This window comes from Phocoena sinus, chromosome 5, assembly GCF_008692025.1.
Source record: "Phocoena sinus isolate mPhoSin1 chromosome 5, mPhoSin1.pri, whole genome shotgun sequence".
NCBI lineage: Eukaryota > Metazoa > Chordata > Mammalia > Artiodactyla > Phocoenidae > Phocoena > Phocoena sinus.
In genome coordinates this window covers 26171917-26194206 of record NC_045767.1, presented here as the reverse complement: position 1 = coordinate 26194206, position 22290 = coordinate 26171917, and the positions used below count along the sequence as shown (strand labels likewise).

Here is a 22290-nt window from a genome sequence, read left to right as displayed (position 1 = left end):
ATGAAACATTTTAAAACATTAATCAACCATCAGTTTTTTTTAAGAAAGCATATACCTATGAGAACCTAAAGCCTCATACAAACTCAGTTGTACGATTTATGAAAATTTTCTCATTTGTTTAAGGATGAGATCAGAATCAAAACAAAGAATTTCCTTATTGTTTGCTGAATGTTGATCACATGATGCAGAAGCATGGAGATAACTGGTACCAAGCTGGTCTTAAGGAGGTGCAGAAAAAGAAATCCACACTGTATCTGTGGATATGGATATGGATATCTATAAAAATTGCGGTTTTTAAAATTGCAAACTTTTTTCTCTATCAGTGATTCTCAGAATGGTCCCTGGACCAGCAGCATCAACATCACTTGGGAATTTGTTAGATATGCAGATTCTTGGACCCCTCCCAGATCTACAGAATCAGAAACTGAGGACAGGCCTAAAAGTCTGTTATAACAAACTCTTCAGGTGATTCTGATGCATACTAAAGTTTGAGAACCATTGATTTATGATACTAAATATAACCAGTTCCAATTTTCTCATGTGACGAAAAAATTTCTAATCATTTTAGGGACAAAAGAAAAATCTAGTGTAAATTTCAAAATGTTTTCCTGGTTAACACTTTTCCTGGTTAGTTTTTATAACCTAAATTCATGATACTGTATTTTATTTACTAATTGGTTGTTTAGCGGTATTCAAGTATTCTTAGTTTTGCCAACACACACACACACACAAGCTCCTCAATTTATTAAAAGACAACAAAAAAAGTGGGTTGGATTAGTTTACTTTTGTGTATTTTGCTATGACTTTGTGGAAGTGTAGCTCACTGGTTCTCAATATCATAATCCCTTGGGGAGCATCAAAAAGAAAACAAAAAACTCTAAGACCTAGGTGGGCCTCACCTCCAGAAATTCTGATTTTTAATTGATCTAGGTTGGGAGCGGCAGGTTTTCAGGCGTCTCTAGTTTTCACGGGCTCCCCAGATGATTATAATGAGCAGTCAGAGCTGAGAGCCACTGGAGTGGAGCTGTTTGTTGGAAGATTGGCTCACCTACCGGATATCAGTTCCTTAAAAAAATTGCATATTAAGTCCATTAGGTCCTTTCATTATTTTAAGCAAATTGTCTCTTGTTTATATGTGATTGAAAAACAATTTGTTTTCCAGTAGGTTATTGGTATTGTTGGCTGGTTGACCTCATTATTGATCATGTTTTATTACTCTTCGTTCTACCTCTCGGCTTGACTCTAAATCTTTGCTTACTCACAGTGCGGTGTGCACACCTACAGCATCTTGTGTCACCAGAGAGCTCGTCAGAAAGAAATCATTTGGGGCCCCGTACCAGACATACTGAATCAGAATTGCATTTTAAAAGTATCCCTATGAAATGTGTCTTCACAGTAAAGATTCTCTAGAACATAAAGTTTAAAATCAGGGTGAATTTCATTTTTCTTCATTTTTTTCCTCAGCATCCATTGATCTGGTCTTAACTACTTTTGTGAACCAAATCATATCAGTCTCATTAAACTTATTCTTAATCCCATTTTTCAGTAAGCTTTAGAATTGTAAGCGATGTTCCAGACCGTCTAATTTAATATCTTCACCTGGCAGGTGAAGCGAATTAGGTGCAGAGAAATTAAATAACTTGGCCTAAATTACAGAGGCTGTGGATTTGGGCATCCATAGATGCATGCCATATATATATTTATTTTTTTCCTTTAATTATAGGGACTTCATGATAGGGTCACTTAAAATGATTTTATTACCATAATGTAAACAACTTGAGATGTGAGCTGCCTGAAAAGACAGTCTTAGGTTACCTAAATATGACAAATATTCAAAACACCAAAATTTTAAATACACGTTGACATTTATTTAAATTATCTATCCAAAGGGACATTGCTAATACTTTACTAATACACTAATATTTCAAATTATCTTATAATTTGTATAATTTAGTGATAATGGGAAAGTAGAATATGTGATATTAAACTGAATGAAAATTGAAAGGTACCGCATGTCTTTATAAATTACTAAAACTGTATTCACATGCTCCTGAGAGATTGCAGGCACTTTGTCACAGGACATTTAAAAATACTTGGGGAGTGTTTATTTGTTTATTCTGGGTTCCTCAGGATCTGTGGTTGGGCATTGTCATTTTCTGAAGCCCCAGGACAGTTGAGCTTTATCAGGTCTTTAAATTTCAGATCCACACGTCCACTGCATCACTTGTATTTCTCTTATTGCACATAAGGATTAAGTATGAGATCCCTGTCTCTCAATCTGGTGGTTGAATTGCATCAAGATCTCCAGCTGCTTCTTACAATTGCAGGTTTGGGGATTTCTCCCCAGACTTCATAATAGCCTGTGTGTTGAAAAGACCCTGGAATCTGCATTTTTAGTTAGCACCATGGGTATTTCTTTTGGATGTGAACATGTCAGAATCGTTTCATTAGGCGATTAAATTTGTGTTTAATATAGTTAAATTTAATTGCCATGATTGAGCATTAATTGGATACATATAATTTACTGAGTACTGAGTGCAATGTCTATTGGTATCCATATGATCCTATTTTTCTTTTCTCTCTTATTTTCTTGTTTTTTATCTTACCTTCCTACCTGATGATTTCAGAGAAGGATCCCAAGTGGGCCTGGGCCAGCTATCACTGTTAAGTGAATAGCATCGAGTTTCTCATTACAGCTTCACTGCCTGTACTATAGATGTCTGGGAAGAGGTAATTGCAGATGCTGGCAGTGTAGACAAGTGGTAAGTACAGCTAGCCTGGAGTGTTACAACAGCAACAGCAACAGTAAATGACAACAAAAACATTCCCTACAACTTCTCCTTCAAAAGGAGGCTTTTCCTGTACCCCTTGGCACTCATCAGAGGACCAAGTGCAGAAATGAATTTTTTGAACTTTATTGCTAATGGTTTATTTCCTTCAGTAGTTTGCATTTCTCTTAAGCTGTGCACTTCCAAACAAATAAACGTCTTTAATTTTTCTGAATGAATCAAAACCATTAATTTGATAAACTGGCAAATTTTGAAAATCTGTTCTCTCTTTTTATTAACTGCCAATAGCCAACCGAATGTAGGGTTTTTACCCAGATTGCCCTCTTGATTAATTAAAGGTGCCAGACTACTGCCAGATCACAGCTTTTTTTTTTGGTGGGAATCATTAGCTGACAGCAGGTGGCCTTAATTTCCTGAATTATCTCTCCCCATCACCCACCCCAAGTCAACGTGTTCCCACTTCACAGTGTGATTTTAGGGGACTCCTTGCTTTCATAGTTTAATTGCAAATAGTTGGTCATAATTAACTTCAGAACACAAGATATTGTTTACTTATGAAAGATGAATGTTTAAACCTGGGCCGTTTAACAACTCTGTAGCAATAAAGCTGAGTTTCCCCCAGTTTGACCACAGTTACAATATGTTTTTTCAGCTTTGTTTTCTTCCTCTCTTTGCATGGTGGGATGAAAGTGGATTAAAAATGGATATGAAGCTCTGCAATATACTAGATAATTTCTTATTTCAGTCTTACTCTCAATCATATTCTCCTCATCTATAAATGGGAACAACTATTTTTGTCTTTATCTCAGTATAAAATGAGATAATACTCATAAAACCTGTGACGAAGGGAAGGTACATAGTACAGCTCTTTTTACAAGCTGCTGTTTATTGGTAGTTTTATGTTAGGATATAGATTTCAAGCTATGGGGTGACCAGCTCCTTCTGGTTTGCCCAGTACGTTCCCAGTTTTAGTGCTGAAACTCTGCATCCTGGAAATGCTATCAGTTCTAGGATGGTTGATCACCCTAGTGCTGGAAACTGTCAAAATAACAATGACTCTAAGAAGGTAGTTGAGTTGTCTCGCAGATGATGGTTACAATGGGCAGAAGCAGGCAGAGCTGATACTCTGGTTCCACAGTGTCAGGTGTCTTTGTTGTTACACCTTTCCTGGTTTGTACTTCTGTCTTGTGGTCCAGGATGTTAATCATTACCACGTCCTCATTCCAGCCAGCAGGAAGGTGAAAAGGGAAATCTCTAAGTGTATAAATTAGAATTGCACATATCACTATGCTTCCATCCCATGCCCATTTACTAGAACTTACTCATTGTGGCTAAAACTAGCCCCTAGAGAGGTTGGGAAATGTCCTTAGTCTTTTTGGCTATGAGCCAAGCTAAAGTAGAGGATTCCATTACTAGAAAAGAGAAGGAAAATATATGCCACAGCTGTCTCTTACATGCCCATACATGGCATCCAACGAATTCCAGCTTCCTTTCATATTCTATTGTTATTTAATAAGTGGTAATTTTCTTGGCCATTCACAACATTGCTGTGAATGTGTAGGAAGTTGACAAATAAGATGAAAAAAGACCCCTAGACTTAAGGAAAAGCTGTAATGAATCTGTGCTTTAACTTGATAACTTTCTCCAGCTGCAGTATCCATTACCCCAGAAATTTTCTCCATGATTGAGATGTGTAACTAACTCCAATGCCTCAAGCCAACCAAAGCTTTTGATTTAGAATTTTATTCAGAAGTAAAGCAATAGATATAATTATAAATTCATTCGTTTAAAATTAAAGGACAAAAACGAGGCCATTAGTGGAGGTGCCTGTGGTCCAGCTACGTATCCTGGTTCAGAATCACAATCGCAGTCATTCATTCAATAAATCTTTATTGAGCACTGTGTGGTTAGGCAATGGGAATAAAACAGTCATCAACTTTTACTACAGTTTCTACCCTTTCGGAGCTTAAATTGTGCTGAGAAAAATAGATTTTTAAAATAAAATTTACATTTATTTAAAAATACTAGTAATGGTGCCCAATTAGTTTTTACTTTGCTGGATTTATTTTTATTTTACTAGATGGCATTTTCCAAGGCTTTACTTGTAGAAGGTGCTTTGAAGAGAGATGAAATTACTCAACAATATTTCATATAGTACCAAGGTCAACCTGTGGTGGCAGTTGTGACTGATATATTTTCTCTTATTGCAGTCCACATAATACTAAATGCCAAGGAAACTTAAAAGCACAAAGAAATTCCGTTGTTCAGCTTGCTAGACTACATAATCCGCTTTGAGGGCTAAGTCACTCACTTCATTTTTCTAAATAGCCCAATTCACCACATACAGACATGATCTTAAATTTCCCATTAGCTCTTGTTTTTCCTTTAATGTGAAAACACTTTGATTACTTCTTGTTTAAAATGATAGACTGTGAATCGCTGAGCTGCTGGGATGGTAGGCTGTCAAAACCTAAGTTCTTTCCTTTGGTTTATGTGCTTGTCATTTTTTCTTCCTATATAGTTCATCCTCATGTATGCTCAATTCAGAGTTATTAGCAATCCAACTTCAAATAGAAAAAAAACAGAGAAATGATTCTTTCAAATGGTGGCCAAAGGTGATGCCCCCACTTTTTAAAAAAAAATAAGTAGATGGAAATAGTAAGGTTGCCAGAGGTCTAGTATGGTGTTAGGCTCTGGTGTTTGCGAAAATGGGAGCAATATGGATTCATGAAGTCTATTTCTCATCTTTAAAAATCTCAGTGGTACGTTGGGGTGTTCCTGTGTTAAATGTTAGCGTATGTGAACCATTGTTGCTTAGGAGCAGGGACAATATATAGCTAATCTGATTTGTTTCTGGTGCTCTTAAGGGTTTACAACAATTTTGGGGGGCCTTGGAGGGATCACTTTTGCAAATGAGTGTTTTGCACATGCAACATTTAGGTACACCCCGCTATCCGTGTTGTTTTGCCCCAATTAATTCACTCTTCAATGTTGAATGGCTTCCATATGGTGAGGGGTGGGCACACTTACTAAACTTGGCATTGTTTCTTGTCTTGAATGCAGGCCTAGGAATAATTTTTATGTAAAGAAGAAAGGGTGGACTGATGTGCAAAATGAAATTTGTTTTAGAGTCTTTGCATTGTGGATTTTCTTCAGTATTCTGGCAGTGAGGTACCGTCAAGGAGCAGTAGCATCTCAGAAGCCAAGAGAGAATTTGGAGCAGGTAGGGGATCAGTAGTATTTAGGGTGGGAGAGTAGTCCAATCAGATAAGTGCCGGGAAAAAAGGGCATTTGTGTGAAAGTTAGGAGATATTTAGTGCCCTCGGCAATGAGTGTGCAGGCCGAGTTGTGGGGCAGCCAATGGCAGGCTGTAATCATTTGGAGCGTAAGTAGGGCCCAGCAAACAGAGACTGATGTTTTCCGACACTCGACTCCAAAGGGAGAGTGAGTGTAAGGCACGCTCAAGGGGCGTGTAAGTTGAAGGAATGTGTCATAAATATTATATATTTTTGGTAGAGAACTTCAGAGATCTGGAAATATATAAATAGGAAACTAAAACAATATCACTCAATCTGACAATCCAAATTTACTATTGATAACAGTTTGATATTTACTTTGTCATTATAATCATTTTATGTATGCATATATCAAGTATATGTAAAATTTTGTTTTCTTGCTTTCTTATTATGTTATAGGCATTTTCTCAAATTAAAACTGTTTTACAAATCATGGTTTTTGATGGTTCTATGGTTTTCCATTGTAAGATATACCATACTTTGATCAATCCTTTACTGCTGGATTCTTAGTAGTTTCTGCCTGTTTGCTGTCGGAAGTGAGTGCAGGGAATGTCTTCGTACATACATGTTGGTAATTCTGATTCAGGATAGCTTCATAAATGTAAAATAATGTGCCAGTTGTTTTTCAGAACACTTGTGCCGATTTACATTTTCACCAACTGCGTAAGACTGTGCTATAGCCTTGGCAAGGACTGAGCCTTATCATTAAAAATCACATCCTTGCTGATTTCATGAAAGAAGAAATCTCGTTTGTTCATTTGTTCAATCATTCAGCAAGTTTTAAGCTCCTTGGACTAACTGGGAGGTTGAGTTTGGACTGCGTGTGGAGGGGTGACGTGCCCAGTGCCACCTGTAGGGTGCACGGGTGAGGAGCCACCTGCCACCTCCCATACACCAACATTAGGAGGGTTTTAGCCCGAGTTATCAGCTCTCACTGCTCTTTAGGCAGGTTATCCACTTTTTCTAGAGAACTGGTCTTCATTTTTACTTTTGGGGGTAAATGCAGCAGCCCCTGCTTTGCCTCTTCGGGAGTGAAGGGGAGATGTGATGGATGGGAAACGCGTTCAGTTCCTCTTTAGAGAGCACCTCCCCTTCATTTCTTGCTCGTCCTCCCTGTGCTTGCTCTTCCAGGGTCCTCTCAAGCTCTCAGCCATTCTGGAAGCAGTTTTCATCCTTGCTGCAGGCTTTCCCTCTGTGTGTTCTGGGCCATGACTTCCTGCATTCTTTTCTCTCAATAAGCTATTTGTCAAATTTTTGACACAAACGGTGTCACAACTCCATTCCACTGATGACTGTAGTTTTGCTCATACCTCACCTGCTCATGTCAATTCTCAGAGGTATTAGGTATTTATTCCCTTTTATATTCTTTACTATAATTCCAAAGGAGCTTTGGGAGGAAAGGAGTAGAAACACTTGGGTTCGGTCAGCCCTCCTGGACTGGAAACCTTTGCACCAGATGTTTTAAACATTCTAAAAATACTGAATGATTATGTAATAGAATCGAATAATAGTGTTTTTTTTCGTTTGTTTTATGCTCAGAATTATCTTTCACTTTCCAGAGATCATTTAAAGCTCAACACTCTTTAACGGCTTTATTAGAAAAAAAAATTTTGACATTATTCTGTCTGATTTACTTTGGGGAAACTCTAAGGTAAAAAATGTAGTGATTTTGTTTTGCAAATATAAAGCCAGTTTTTCACACTTCATATTGAGTGAGTTGTTCTTTCTTCATTTACTTGTACTTCCTTCATCTCATATTATGTTCCTATTCAAGAAATTCTTACAGGCTGCCTACTGTGATCCATTGATTTGACTCCGGATTCTTGGGCTACTTCCCTAGTGTTTTTATTTTGTTTTTTTAATTGAAGTATAGTTGATTTACAATGTGTTAATTTCTGCTGTACAGCAAAGTGATTTAGTTCTCTCTCTCTCTCTTTCTATATATATATATGCACATCCTTTTTCATATTCTTTTCCATTATGATTTATCTCAGAATATTGAATATAGTTTTCTGTGCTATACAGTAGGACCTTCTTGTTTATGCATTCCATATATAATAGCTTGCATCTGCTAACTCCACCCTCCCACTCCATCCCTCCCCCACGCCCCCTCCTCCTTGGTAGCTGCAAGTCTGTTCTCTATGTCTGTGAATTTGTTTCTGTTTTGTAAATAGGTTCATTTGTGTCGTATTTTAGATTCCACATATAAGTGATATCATATGGTATTTGTCTTTCTCTTTTTGATTTACTTCACTTAGTGTGATGATCTCTAGTTGCATCCGTGTTTTTGCAAATGGCATTATTTCATTCTTTTTTATGGCTGACTAGTATTCCGTTGTATATATGCACCACACATATACATAGAATGTTTTAATTACAAAATGTATTTTAATATTTACCTTTCTGTCCCAAGTCATTACTGTTTCTTTTTCAAAAGTGTATTCTCTCTTCTTGCCTGTTCTGACCAAGAAACATGGCTATAGTTTGGTCAAATTCCAAACAAAACAAAGCTATCCAGTGGAATTTTGAGATGAATTTATTCAGTCCATTTATAATATGGGAAGGATTAGCTTTTTTAGAATATCGTATTCCATTATAGTATTTCTATACACTTAGTATTATTTCCATGTATATCTTCAGGGAAAGGCTTGCCATACTTAGTATAGCCAAAATATATATATCCTTTTAAATTAATTTTAAAGGTATTTTATATACTTTTTGTTACTGTGAATGAGATCTTTTTTCATCACATATTATTTAAAAAAATACTTATCATTATTTTTATTAAGAAAAGAGTAACATGTGTCCAACGTAGAAAAAGTTAAATTAAAATCCCTTATAATTCATACTATCCAGAAAAAAACCACTGCCCTTTGGTGTTTAGCATTCCTGTGTATATATACGTATATATCTTTTACAGAGTGCTACATGCTATAAACATGTTTAGTAACCTAATCTTGAATATCTTTCCATGCCATTAAATGTTCTTTTACAGGGTTGTTTCGGGGCTGCATTGTATGCATGAACGACAATTTATTTAACCAGTCTCCAGTTGTTGGGAATCTAACATATCTCGAAATGTTTGCAATTAGTAACAGTCTTCTCCTGCCCTAAATAATGGCTTCATGAAAATGCTTATAGAAGTTAAATGTCTATTATGTATATTGTAGGCTGTTTTTCTAGGATATCATGTTTCATTTAATTTTGTTTATAGTGCATTTAATACATCCACATCCTTTTTTTTATCATCTAGTTTATTTTCTTTTCATTATTTTATTTCAGGTTGCTTTAAAATTTTTTCTTAAACTAGTAAACTTTACTTTTTAGAGCAGTTCTAAGTTCACAGCAAAATTGAGCAGAAAATACATAGAGTTTCCATATCCTCCCTCCCCCTGCACAGGCACACCTCCCTCTGCTATCAACATCTTGCACCACAGGTACATTTGTTTTGATCAGTGAATGTTGCCACATCGTTATCTCCCGAAGTCCATACTTTACAGGGTTCATTCTTGGTGTTGTATAGTCTGTGGGTTTGGGTAAATGTATAACGACATGTATCCATCATTGTAACATCTTACAGAACAGTTTCACTACCCTAAAAATCCTCTGTGCCTCCACGTGTGCATCCCTCCCTTCCTTGCAGCCCTTGGCAACCACCAATCTCTTTAGAGATTGCCTAAATCTCCACAGAGATTTGCCTTTGCCAGAAGCTTATGTAATTGGAATTATACAGTATGTAGGCTTTTCAGATTGGCTTCTTTCATTTAATAAATATACATTTTAATTTCCTCCCTGCCTTTCCATGGCTTGGTAGCTTATTTCTTTTTAGTGTTGAATAATATTCCATTATATAGGTGAACCACAGTTTATTTATTCACTTAACCTAAGGTGGTGTACTTGGTTACTCCCAAGTTTTGGCAATTGTAAATAAAGCTGTTATAAACGTTCCTGTGTAGGTTTTTGTGCAGACATCTGTTTTCATCTCCTTTGTGTAAATACCAAGGAGCACAATTGCTGGATCGTCTGGTAAGAGTATGTTTAGTTTTGTAAGAAACCGCCAATTTGTCTTCCAAAGACTGTTTTGCATCCCCACCAGCAATGTATGAAAGTTCCTGTTGTTCCACATCCTCTCCAGTATTTGGTGTTGTCAGTGGATTTTGGCCATTTTAATAGATGTGTAGTGGTTTCCCATTATGTTTTAATTTGCATTTTCCTAATGACATATGATATGGAACATCTTCTCTTATGTTTATTTGCCATATGTATTTTCTTTGGTGAGGTGTCTGTTGAGGTCTTTGGCCCCTTTTTAAGTCAGGTTGCTTGTTTTCTTATTGTTGAGTTTTAAGAGTTCCTTCCTTACGTATCTTGGATAACAGTCCTTTTATCAAATATGTCTTTTGCAAATATTTCTCCCAGTCTATTGCTTATCTTCTCATTCTCTTGACCTTATCTTTCTCAGGAGAAATTTTAGTATTTATGAAGTCCAGCTTATCAATAGACACATTCTGATACTTCTGGACTAGCAAGTATCTCACCGTTTGTTGGTAGTTGCGTTAGTCATTCTGTTATCCATGAAAGAGATCTGAGGTTAAAGTGCTGTTGTAACCCTTCATAATGAACTTTGTATTTGAACAGCGAATAACACGCTTGTGCAAATGATGCTTCTTTGTTGGTGATGTCTTTTTTCATGAAGACATGCAGGCCTAGTAGACATTATTTTTAGAAGATATTTTATCACATGAATATTGGTATTTCTGAATAGTTACTTTCAGAATTTTTATGTACAGAATCTATGTACTTTTTCTAACCTTATTTTGGTACAGTAGCCACTAGTAGTAATTTAAAGTCAGTTCCTCAGTCACACTAATCATATTTTAGCTGCTCCCTAGAGGCTACCATATTGGACAGTAAAGAGATAGAACATTTTCATCATCACAGATCGTTCTATTAGATAGTGCTGTTCTAGAATGTAAGCAATTGTGCATTAAATCATCATTTTGTGCAATTTCTTTTTACTTTGCAGTAGGTACTAAAATAAAATTAAAAAGGGAAAAAAATAAGAAACATGGTAAAAGGATTTGTTTCCCTACTATTATTTTTTTGTTTTGTTTCTTAGTGATTTATGATAAAGTAATAGTTTTAACTGCAGCTGAAGGAACTGAGTCTGCTCAGCTAAATGAAAAACACAGTCAGCAGAGCAGTTGCCTACCATTGGTCCATCATCCTGCATGTCTTCTTGGACATGCATGTAGTAACAGGCACTATTAATCACAGCAGTGGACAGTTCTGCTGTAATAGCTGTTTCTACATAAATCTCGCTCCTAAAATTAATAACATGTCTACTTAAAATTCCTAATTTTTCCTCCTTGGCATGGGAAGGAGGCTACACCAGAGAGACACATTGGAGAGACAACACAGGAGAATAAAGACCTGGAAAGTTTTCTCCAAGATTGGTTGCTTAATTTTCTTCCTTCAGTGACCTTGTAATTATAGAATAAACTTACTTTATTGCTACATAAACAGTGTTTTCTCCAAATTTATTTTTTAAAGCCCTCACGTTAATTCAAGCAACATTTAGCATAGACTTTTATATGTTTATAAAGCATATTACTTCTGTTTACTCTTAATGATGTAGTATCATTTAGAAATGGTTTGAAAATTTCCTTGTAATGAGAGAGGGAAAAAGCACCTGGAAATATTTATAGTTTAATCTTGGTATTGGAAGAATCTATCATTGCCTGCTATTGATTTCTTCTTTTTTTTTTTTTTTTTTTTAGGTTGCTTGCAGTGTTTGAATGTTGAGAAGGTATAGTTGTTTAAACTGCATTTACGTGGTGGGAATTTGTACAATTAGGATGATTAATATATGATAATGAGTAAAAATAGATATTGATTTGGTGATTGCATATAAATCTATTTTGAGTTGTTTCTTGAAGTAAAAGTGTCCAGTTCTCATGGGTGACTATTGTTCATGTCTTTCCCTATTTGGAGGCTAATTTAGAGTCTAAGAAAAAATTATTTTGGATAGGTAGGGGGAGTTTGCATACTCTATGGCCCCCATAGGTATTATTTCTAAAAAATGATAGAGGATGAATCTAACTATTGTATATACTCTATTAACACAAAAGCATAGAAGAAGCATTAGCCATCAAGGATACAGCCATCATCTGACTTGCCCTTTGCACCTGAGTTACAGGTACAACACAGGAAGTGTAGTCAAGGACATAGTCACTCATCAGTCACTTCTTTCACAAACATTTACTGGATGCAGTTAACTTTCTTGAACATTTCTATTAAAAGTTTCTCTTCTAGATAATGCCCTGAAATGAATCAGCAAATTGATATAAATTACATAAACAGAGTCTGCCAGGATACTTAAGGGTATTTAGATAAAGGAGAAAGTCACATTCAAGGTCATTTTTTTCCTGTGAAAAAGTGTATTTTCTATAGAATTACTACTTGAAATAATTATTTTCTAAAACATAATCTTTCTTTGGTATGCTTTAGTCATAACTGGGAAGGTTACTGCTGTCATAAAATGCTTTAAAAAGAGACATACATGCTGATATACCTGGAAATAAGAAGTCTTGGCTCTAATTCCTGGGATTAACATTGATGTTCAATTAAAAGATAAACAGATGTTTCATAGATACCTCATAGCTATTATTCAAAGAAGAGAGATCTTTTGTCATTCAATCTTATAGGTTTTGTTTCAAATTAAAAAAAAAATTAGTTCTCCATTATTGATGCAATTGTGTGTTCCAAAACGGATACATTTTAAATATATTTCAGTCTATGCCAGTTTTGCTGTCAATTCTATACTTTGAAAAATACCTTTCAAAAATAAAGAGGCAACTAGAACAAACATTGGGATAATTTTTAAAAGTGATCCTTAGGCAAAGTACTGGATCATCAAATACTTTGAAAAAGTGTCTTTGTGGTTGTTTTGAATGGTAAGGGTTGCATTCTGTTTTCAGTAGTTTTCTGGTTGTCATTTCAGCTATGAAGTCTTACACTCCGTATTTCATGCTCCTGTGGAGTGCTGTTGGGATAGCGAAGGCCGCCAAAATCATCATCGTGCCGCCAATTATGTTCGAAAGCCATATGTACATTTTCAAGACACTAGCCTCTGCCTTGCACGAGAGTGGGCATCACACAGTGTTCCTCCTCTCTGAAGGCAGAGACATCACGCCATCTAATCATTACAGCCTCCAGCGCTACCCAGGGATCTTTAACAGTACCACCTCGGATGCTTTCCTGCAGTCCAAAATGCGGAATATTTTCTCTGGGAGATTGACAGCAATCGAACTGTTTGACATACTGGATCACTATACCAAGAACTGTGATATGATGGTTGGCAACCGTGCCCTGATTCAGGGTCTAAAAAAGGAAAAGTTTGACCTGCTGCTGGTGGACCCTAATGACATGTGTGGATTTGTGATAGCTCATCTTTTAGGGGTTAAATATGCTGTATTTTCAACTGGCCTTTGGTATCCTGCCGAAGTGGGTGCTCCTGCCCCATTAGCTTACGTCCCGGAGTTTAACTCACTCCTCACAGACCACATGAACCTGCTGCAAAGGATGAAAAACACCGGCGTTTACCTCATTTCCAGATTAGGGGTCAGCTTTCTGGTTCTTCCCAAATATGAGAGGATAATGCAGAAGTACAACCTGCTGCCGGAGAAGTCCATGTATGACTTGGTCCATGGGTCCAGCCTGTGGATGCTGTGTACAGATGTAGCACTGGAGTTTCCGAGACCCACTCTGCCTAATGTTGTTTATGTAGGAGGGATCCTCACCAAACCGGCCAGCCCACTACCAGAAGTAAGGTTTGCTGAGCTCCTTGGGAATCTTTTCTAAATATAAATGTCCGTTTGTCAGCTTTGAGTTTTGAAGAGATAGACCTGGGCACTGTCGGGTAACAAATGCTATTCTAAAAAGTGGTTAAGACACAGAGCCTACCAAGGTCCCTTTATCTGTGGGTGCCTCACTCCCCTGGAACGCATTCCTACGTCAGAGGAGCATTTCGGTAATCCCGAGAGGCCACTCTGCCATATGGTCAGTAGACTGGAAAGTAGATTTTTGATTAAGTTATAACTGTAGTATAACAGAGAATGTAGTTAGATAGTTCGTTTTAATGAGTGTGAGTGATTTTGCTTTTAATTAAACACAGAGATCCTTCTGTCTCCCCCAGAAAGCACACAGTTGTCTGCATCTAGGTTAGGTCCTGAGAACTCAAATAAGTCGGATGACGTGAATAGTGGTTCTTCTTTCAGCAGTCCTGACCACTAGAAAGTTTATGTCCAACATTGAAAATGAGGTAGTAACTTCCTTTCGCCTAGGAAGCTAACTAATTTTAAGTTAGTAAGCAAATGTAACTGTTTAAAGAAATCATGCCCCATTGTGATTTCATTTCAAAGATGGAATTAATTATGTCTTAACAAAACCCTTCTACTCTGAGTCAAACCTGAATTCTTTTTGCTGGCTGAGCTGTCAGCACATACCCTTGTGTTCTGTCCTCCATCCTAGTTTGTTTTTTTATTAGGTATCTCAAACTGGCAGGAGCCATGTTGCGTATTGGTTGTTGTAGGGGATTTTCTAACCTCAGGTTGATGCTGGATTTAATCTCAACATCTAATGGCATTTACCAGAAGTGTAGGGCCTGTTCTATGATTTTTGCTATTGCAACCATTTCTACTCTTAAAATTCTTAAAGTAGCCACTCACGACAACTGTTAAATTGTTCATCCCTAATTCTGGTCACTACATTTAAGAAAAAATCTGCCAGGGCCTTGATGAAGAGTAAATCTAGTTTTTCTCCTATAGGTATCAGGTAAGCACAATCACTAGGCAGAATTTTCTCGTGGGGACATAAGGTGATTGGAATATACAGCCTATAGACTTCTTTAACACCTCCATTAGAAGCATATTTAATAAATAATACTTTGATATATTTCATGTAACATGAAGAAATAGAACTTGCCAGATCTTTGGCCCGTAAGCCCTGGATGCCGCTGGTAGAGGCTGTGAGAGTGAGCTCAGGCCTTCTCTCTGACACCAGCTGTGAAGGATAGGGGTTAGTCTCAGCATGTCTCAGCCATTTGTGAATTTACTTAAGCCCACTTCGAATCCCAGATAGTCTCTGCCAGAGTCACTGTGTGATGTATTATCCCTCTCTTAAAGGTAACTAAAATCAAACTTCAGAAGCAGCTTCCAAGAGACCTGGAAGCAAGTCTGTCTCTGCTTTAACTGAGTCGTTCGTAATGTCAGTCAGATCAGCCGTACTCCCTCAAATCTTCATCTTTTCCCAAACCAGGGTACTGCCCTTCTGCTTGCTCCTTTGGGTTTTTGTTCGAATGCTATCTCCCTTCTTCAGGTTGAAGAAGGAACCAATGATAAGGAATCTTCTGATTGCCTTTTTTTTTTCTTCCATCCCTGTACATTTTTCTTGAGTTGTAGTGGCTTGATCTATATAAGTACAGAATACTATTGTATGCTTAGTCAAGTAGCATGGGTCCTTATGCCTGTTAGTTTCACTGTGGTAGTCCCCCCTTATCTGCAGCTTCATCCTCGGTCACCCACGGTCTGAAAATATTAAAATTCCATAAATAAGCAGTTCATAAGTTTTAAGTTGCACATCATTTTGAGTAGCTTGACGAAATCTCCCATAGCCTAGCTCTGTCCTGCCCAGAATACCCAGCCATCCACATGGTCTGCTCCTGACATCCAGCCGTTGCCATCGTAATGGCTCCATGATCCAGCATCGCTTGGAGCAGATGATCCTCCTTCTGATGTATCATCAGAAGGTCAACAGTAGCCTAACTCTGTGTCACGGTGCCTGCGTCATTCACCTCACTTCATCTGATCACGTAGGCATTTTATCATCTCGTGTCATCACAAGAAGGGTGAGTAGAGCACAATAAGATATTGAGAGAGAGAGAAACCACATTCACATAATTTCTATTACAGTATATTATGATCTATTTTATATTAGTTATTGTTAATCTACTGTGCCTAATTTATAAGTTAAACATCATAAGTATGGATGTATAGGAAAGAAAAGGTATGTATAGGGTTCAGTACTATTCAAGATTTCAAGCACTCACTGGAGGTTTGGAACATATACTCTGTGGATAAAGGGGGGGCTACTCTACCTTGTTTTACTTTAAAAGCATCTTTTGTGTGGTTTTTGGAGCCTCATATAAGGTTATTACCCAAAATGTTTTCTGATTTGCCATGATTTCTAGTTTGACACCGGCTTGACCTACTTTGTGGGCTTTCCTGTTCTTTTTTCCTCTTTGGGCTTTTTGTAATGATTCTTTTGAAAATGTGCTCTTTATTTACAATTATTGCTTTAGCTGTGACAGTTAGGTGTCACACTCAGATACATACACATCGGGCATGTGCATGTGTTATGTATGTGGACCAGATAAGTATATTATTATCATGGAAAATCTGTTAGGTTATAAGTGTGAAGGGCCTTTTTCACTTCAGTGTGCCATTTACAAAGTTCTTCAATAGGGAGTATTTTGAAGAATGATGTGTCTTATCCTTTCATATAGTCCTCACACTAGTGAGGCTTTATATGTGTAGGAACACGTGTGTTCCTATTGCGATTTCTCTAGTAGATTTGTCTGATACAGTAAACTGTACCTCAGGTTTCTGAAAGTTAATGAGTTTCTCAAATGCCGGTATTACTTACAGGTCATGGTTGTGACACTAAAATAATAGAGCCCAGCAAGTGGCCTCCTAGAACACATGATTCACTAATAACAGCTTAATTGTTAACTGCCTTGGTATCTTACACTGGCAATGGATTAAATTTTCCAGATGTCTGGAAATGATTTGACAGTGGGATTTCATTTCACAACCTGGGATGAAAAGATAGAGAAAATGTCTAAAAGACATTTTCCAGGAGCTTTCATAATGTTTGAGCCCAAAGAAACTCTAGAGAGCATCTAGTTCAGCTCTATTTTTCCTCCTCAAAATACAAAAATTCGTTTGTCACACAGGAGATGAAAAGAATTTGAGTGTCTGGTCCAGGCCAGAGTTTGTGGCACAGCCAAGTGAATTGTTTTGCTATTAAACAAAGCCAAGTGGATTGTTTTGCTATTAGTTAGATATTTTGTCAAGCTGCCTGCATCTCTTGTCACTCATTTTACTCATTTACACATTTAGAGTGTATACAAAACTATGCAGAGACAATTTTGCTAATCTTTATTTGCTACCTCAAAGATTGTGAGGACTTAATATGAGAGTCACATTACACCGTTTGGACTCTTCCTTGTGCTTTACAGATGTAATGATAGAAATCAGGCAGAATCCAAATGCTTTTGATTACAAAATTTTGCATTGGTGTAGAGTGAAGAAATTGTCTGCCTTGATAATAGAATCATTTCTAAATGCACGCGCCTAACTTATACTATTTACTACCGGGCTGCCTACAGTAGGAGGCCTTAAAATGTCCTTAAGGGGAAGAGGTTTAGGTTGGATTATATCCATATAGTGGCTTATCTCTATCTTTACAGGGTGGTAGAGAACATGGAAACAAATTAAAAAAATAAAAAGCTTTACTTAGGTCAGGAAGGAGGTCTGTAAATAGATCCCTATTTGATGAGGTCCTTCAAGTATTAAATGTGAATGAAATAATAACATCTTATAGAGGGTGACTTTTAGTGGTTTGATTGGGGGTAATAACAATAATACTACCAAAGAATAGTACATTTACTTAGGGAGTCTTTTGATGATTAAAATTCACATGTTTCAGGTGATAATTTTTAGATGATTTCCCATTGGTGGGAAATGGTCTAGCCCTGTCAAGCAGTTGACCTCAGCCACTTTTCAGCTTCTATAGCCCTGAACCGTAATTGCACCTAATGGATTGTACCTTAATTATTGGTTTTTCACACGGCTTTCTCCCTAACTAGAGTGTGGATGCCATAAAGGGTGGACACCAAGGTGGGTAACCTCTGTACCCTGAGTGCCTGGAAAATGGTAGCCACTCAATGAATGTTTAAAATTAAATGAATTGCATCAAAGAGAAATAGTTGCCAAAAAATAGGTGATTGAACTAGTACAACAGTGTTGTTAATATTATAACCATTATTTGTTTATTCCAAGTTATGTCCAGATGCCATTGCAGCCATTAAGTAACCAAACATTCCAGGTCAAGTTATTTTAATGAATTAGAATAGCCACTTAATGATACTGATATTGAGAAAAGGAGATCGTCATACATTACCCAACTGGTGAGCTAAATGGTCTCTACTATGTTCCAAACATACATGTGAACAGGGCTAGTAATGCAAGTCAGGCCAGCTGTTGCTGTGTTAAAGATGATTTGGGGTGGTATGGCACTCATTTGGTGGACCTCAGAGGTGCTTTATGGCCAGGCTAGGAGTATGAAAGGCATTTTCATTTCACCATTTGTAGAGACATTCTTAATTTAGGGAAACACAGTCCTGGGGAAGGATACAGATAAGAGATAAACAGATAAGAAAGAGCAAGAGGCCAAGGACAGTGTCATGACAGACTGTCATTTTGTAGTTTGCCTGAACTCCCTCACAGAGAAAGGTTTGGGGGGAAAAAAGAGACATTGTGCAATGGATTCATTAGATTAACCCACTTGTGAGCAGATCAGGTTATGAGAAGAAGAATAAAACCAAGAAGCAAGACAGTGGCTTTTTTATTTAGTTTTCATTGAGTCACCTAGAAGCCATTACTTATTATTACATATGGAAATGGAAAGCTGACCTCCCCAAGAGTGAATGGATGTCTTAGCTGAGTTATGGGACCAGAGTCCTTGGGGCTAACAGATTGATCCAGGGTTGCACAGCAGATGTGGGAAATGAAGGCCATCTTAATAGTATGTTGCATATAAGTTATCTCTTGAAATATTAGGCTAGAGATAAAATTATAACCATTGTATCACATTGATTAAAATGTCCCCTTTTAAATAAGTATCATTTAATCAAAATATATATCTTTTATAGTAAGTTCCTTATGTTGGAGACCATCACTCACAAATAATTTTTTAGGATGTCTTCATTCATGCAGTACTACTGTGCTATATTGGTAGCTTGCAGGGATCGGAAAATTGAGAACTCTAATATTTGGAAGAGATGAATGATTTAATTCCAATGACTGATTCTTAGCTTAAATGTTCACCACAACATGATAGTTGGGCATAAATAATAGATTCCCTGTGGGAACTCAGTAATGTAAATGTTGTTGCAGATATTTCTTGCAAAGGTTTTGTAGGTTGATCACATATTTCTGTCTTTATTTTGTAGTAAGAAACCAGATTACCTGGCTAAGTGAATCTATCCAAGAAGTAAATCAGGCACTGTTGCAAACATCAATAAGTGACTGTTTAGTTCACTGATAGTGTTAATTTTCTAAGAAGCACTGTGGTTTTAAATAGCTAATCAGTTGCTTCTGTAAGCATCAGAGGCTGAAAAGGGTTTCCTGATACATTAGGAGACCCGAATATAATTGAAATTGCAGAGTCTGACATGATTTTTAAACACCTTCCTCCCTCTGCTGTTAAGTGTTTAAGCTTTAAGGTGCCCTGCAGAATTGTTCGTTTAGATATTAATTCAAATGCTGGCGATGTCAAAGGAAATATTTTTTAACTGATCATTTTCTACAAATGATAGTTCTCATCATTAAATTGCTGTTGGCACCAGTTTTTAGAATGATATTCTTCACAAGTAGTCTCATTCCAAGCCAAACAGTTAAATTGCTACTGTCAATGAGGTTGTCAGATCTATTCCTGAGTGCAGATTTTGACAGAGAGGATGGAGTGAGCATGAGCTTCTGAAGAAGCAGTGGCACTGGAGACAAGCTACCTATTTCATGTTTTGTTTACGGAATTTTTTATACCAACTTGCCAGGGGCTGCGGCAAAGTAGCAAAGTGGAAAAACATGGGCCTTTTCAGCCAAATGGTCCTGGCTTTTAGTCCTGGCCTTCATAAGACTCTTTCGGACAAGGGAGGGAGTCAGCCTCATTAAAACGAGGACAGCAGTGCTTACCTCGGAGGGTTTCCATAAATGAGCGCAATGGCAATAACTAGTGGTGGTAGTTGTTGCTCTTATTATTGTTGTGATAACTCGTTATTTAAGATGAGCTGTAGTTAACTGAATCACTATCACTTGCTGTCGTCCACCTGGCAGATAGAAGAATGGTTTCAGAGGCGTAGGGAGTATGTGGAGGAAGTGTCTATGGCGTCACGTCTACTCATTTTAGGGGTTGGCACTTGGTACTTCTACTTCCATCTTGGGGATGTTTATTTCCCTTTCTTTCATTGTCTTTCTCACTGAAGTAGAATGCAAATGACAAGTGAGATAGGTGCCCCTTAGACCGTCTGAGTGTCTTAGGAAATGAGCAGAAGCTGACAGGTATGTGTTGTAAGGGCAGGAGAATTAAGGAAGTAGCCCTCTGGTACTTCCGAATGCTGGCTTCTTCAGGTTCAGTGATCCTATCTGTGGTTTTTCAGTCCTTTAAATGGAGGAGCAGGGATTCTGCTCCTGTTCTGCCACCTCCAGGCTTGTTCCTTCTCCTTCTGGGCTTCCCATTCCTGAGGGACCTTTGGGGAAGCTCCAGACAAATAAATACCTGCCTTCTAGACAGAGATTCTACCCAGATTCTCCTCCACACTCAGGCCCTGCTGAGTTAGATTATTAGATTAGGTAACCCATAACCCTCAAAAAAAAAAAAGTTTGAGATTTTCTTCTAAGATCTAGAGTGCAGACTGCAATCAACCTCGGTGTTTATCCTTACTTCTTCCTATATCTCTATAGCCTGCCCAAGTTGTAGATTTTGTATACTGTAATTCCTTCACTCTCCGCAGTATTGTTTAGATCAGAATCTCATCACGTTCTTCTTAAAACATGGACTGTAGGGCCAGTTAGGAGATCTGGGATGGGTGTACCAATCTGTAACAAGTTCCTAGGTGATGTTGATACTGCTGGTTTAAGGACTAACCACAATTTGGGAACCACTCATTTACATTCAGACAATAAGTGTGAACTGTACATTTTAATTACATTATGTAATATAATTTGTATGAGAATCATTTTTTCCTGATCATTATAGATGTTTTCTCTTCTAGAAAATTATTTTCAGTATAATTGTACCACCAGAAATGTATATACATATCTAGATTTCCCTTGCTTTAGGAAGCAGATCTACATAGAACATCCATGTGCAGCCATGTTAATAATAGGTAAGGTCTTCAGTACTAAAGTCCTTTAACTTTTCTCCCTATTTTCCTTTATCTCTATCACTGTTTTTTTTTTTTAACATCTTTATTGCAGTATAATTGCTTTACATTGTTGTCTGAGTTGCTGCTGTATAACAAAGTGAATCAGCTATACATATACATATATCCCCATATCCCCTCCCTCTTGTGTCTCCCTCCCACCCTCCCTATCCCACCCCTCCAGGTGGTCACAAAGTACCGAGCTGATCTCCCTGTGCTGTGCAGCTGCTTCCCACTAGCTATCTATTTTACATTTGGTAGTGTATATGTGTCCATGGCACTGTCTCACTTCATCCCAGTTTACCCTTCCCCCTCCCTGTGTCAAGTACATTCTCTACGTCTGCGTCTTCATTCCTGTCCTGTGCTAGGTTCTTCAGAACCTTTTTTTTTTTTTAGATTACATATATATGTGTTAGCATACGGTATTTGTTTTCCTCATTCTGACTTACTTCACTCTGTATGACAGACTCTAGGTCCATCCACCTCCCTAGAAATAACTCAATTTCATTCCTTTTTATGGCTGAGTAATATTCCATTGTATATATGTGCCACATCGTCTTTATCCATTCATCTGTCGATGGACACTTAGGTTGCTTCCATGTCCGGGCTATTGTAAATAGTGCTGCAGTGAACATTGTTGTACATGACTCTTTGAATTATGGTTTTCTCAGGGTATATTCCCAGTAGTGTGATTGCTGGGTCGTATGGTAGTTCTATTTGTTGGTCTTTTTTTTTGTTCCGGTACGCGGACCTCTCACTGTTGTGGCCTCTCCCGTTGTGGAGCACAGGCTCTAGACGCACAGGCTCAGCGGCCATGGCTCACGGGCTCAGCCGCTCTGTGGCATGTGGGATCTTCCTGGACCAGGGCATGAACCCGTGTCCCCTGCATCGGTGGGCGGACTCTCAACCACTGCGCCACTAGGGAAGCCCTATTTTTAGTTTT

General features: G+C 37.6%; 1 protein-coding gene across 3 annotated transcripts in view; it reads left to right on the top strand.

Annotated features, from left to right (window-relative positions):
* Positions 1–22290, top strand: part of UGT8 (UDP glycosyltransferase 8) — a 93787-nt gene that overhangs the window by 19592 nt on the left and 51905 nt on the right. For 2 of the 3 annotated variants that reach the window (XM_032633695.1, XM_032633696.1), the window contains exons 2-3: positions 11863–11891; positions 13086–13909. In XM_032633695.1, the coding sequence (XP_032489586.1) occupies positions 13088–13909 (822 nt within the window). In that variant the 5' untranslated portion in view covers positions 11863–11891; positions 13086–13087. Of the gene's footprint in view, positions 1–11862; positions 11892–13083; positions 13910–22290 lie in introns of those variants that run through there. The other variant, XM_032633697.1, reaches the window with a different exon arrangement.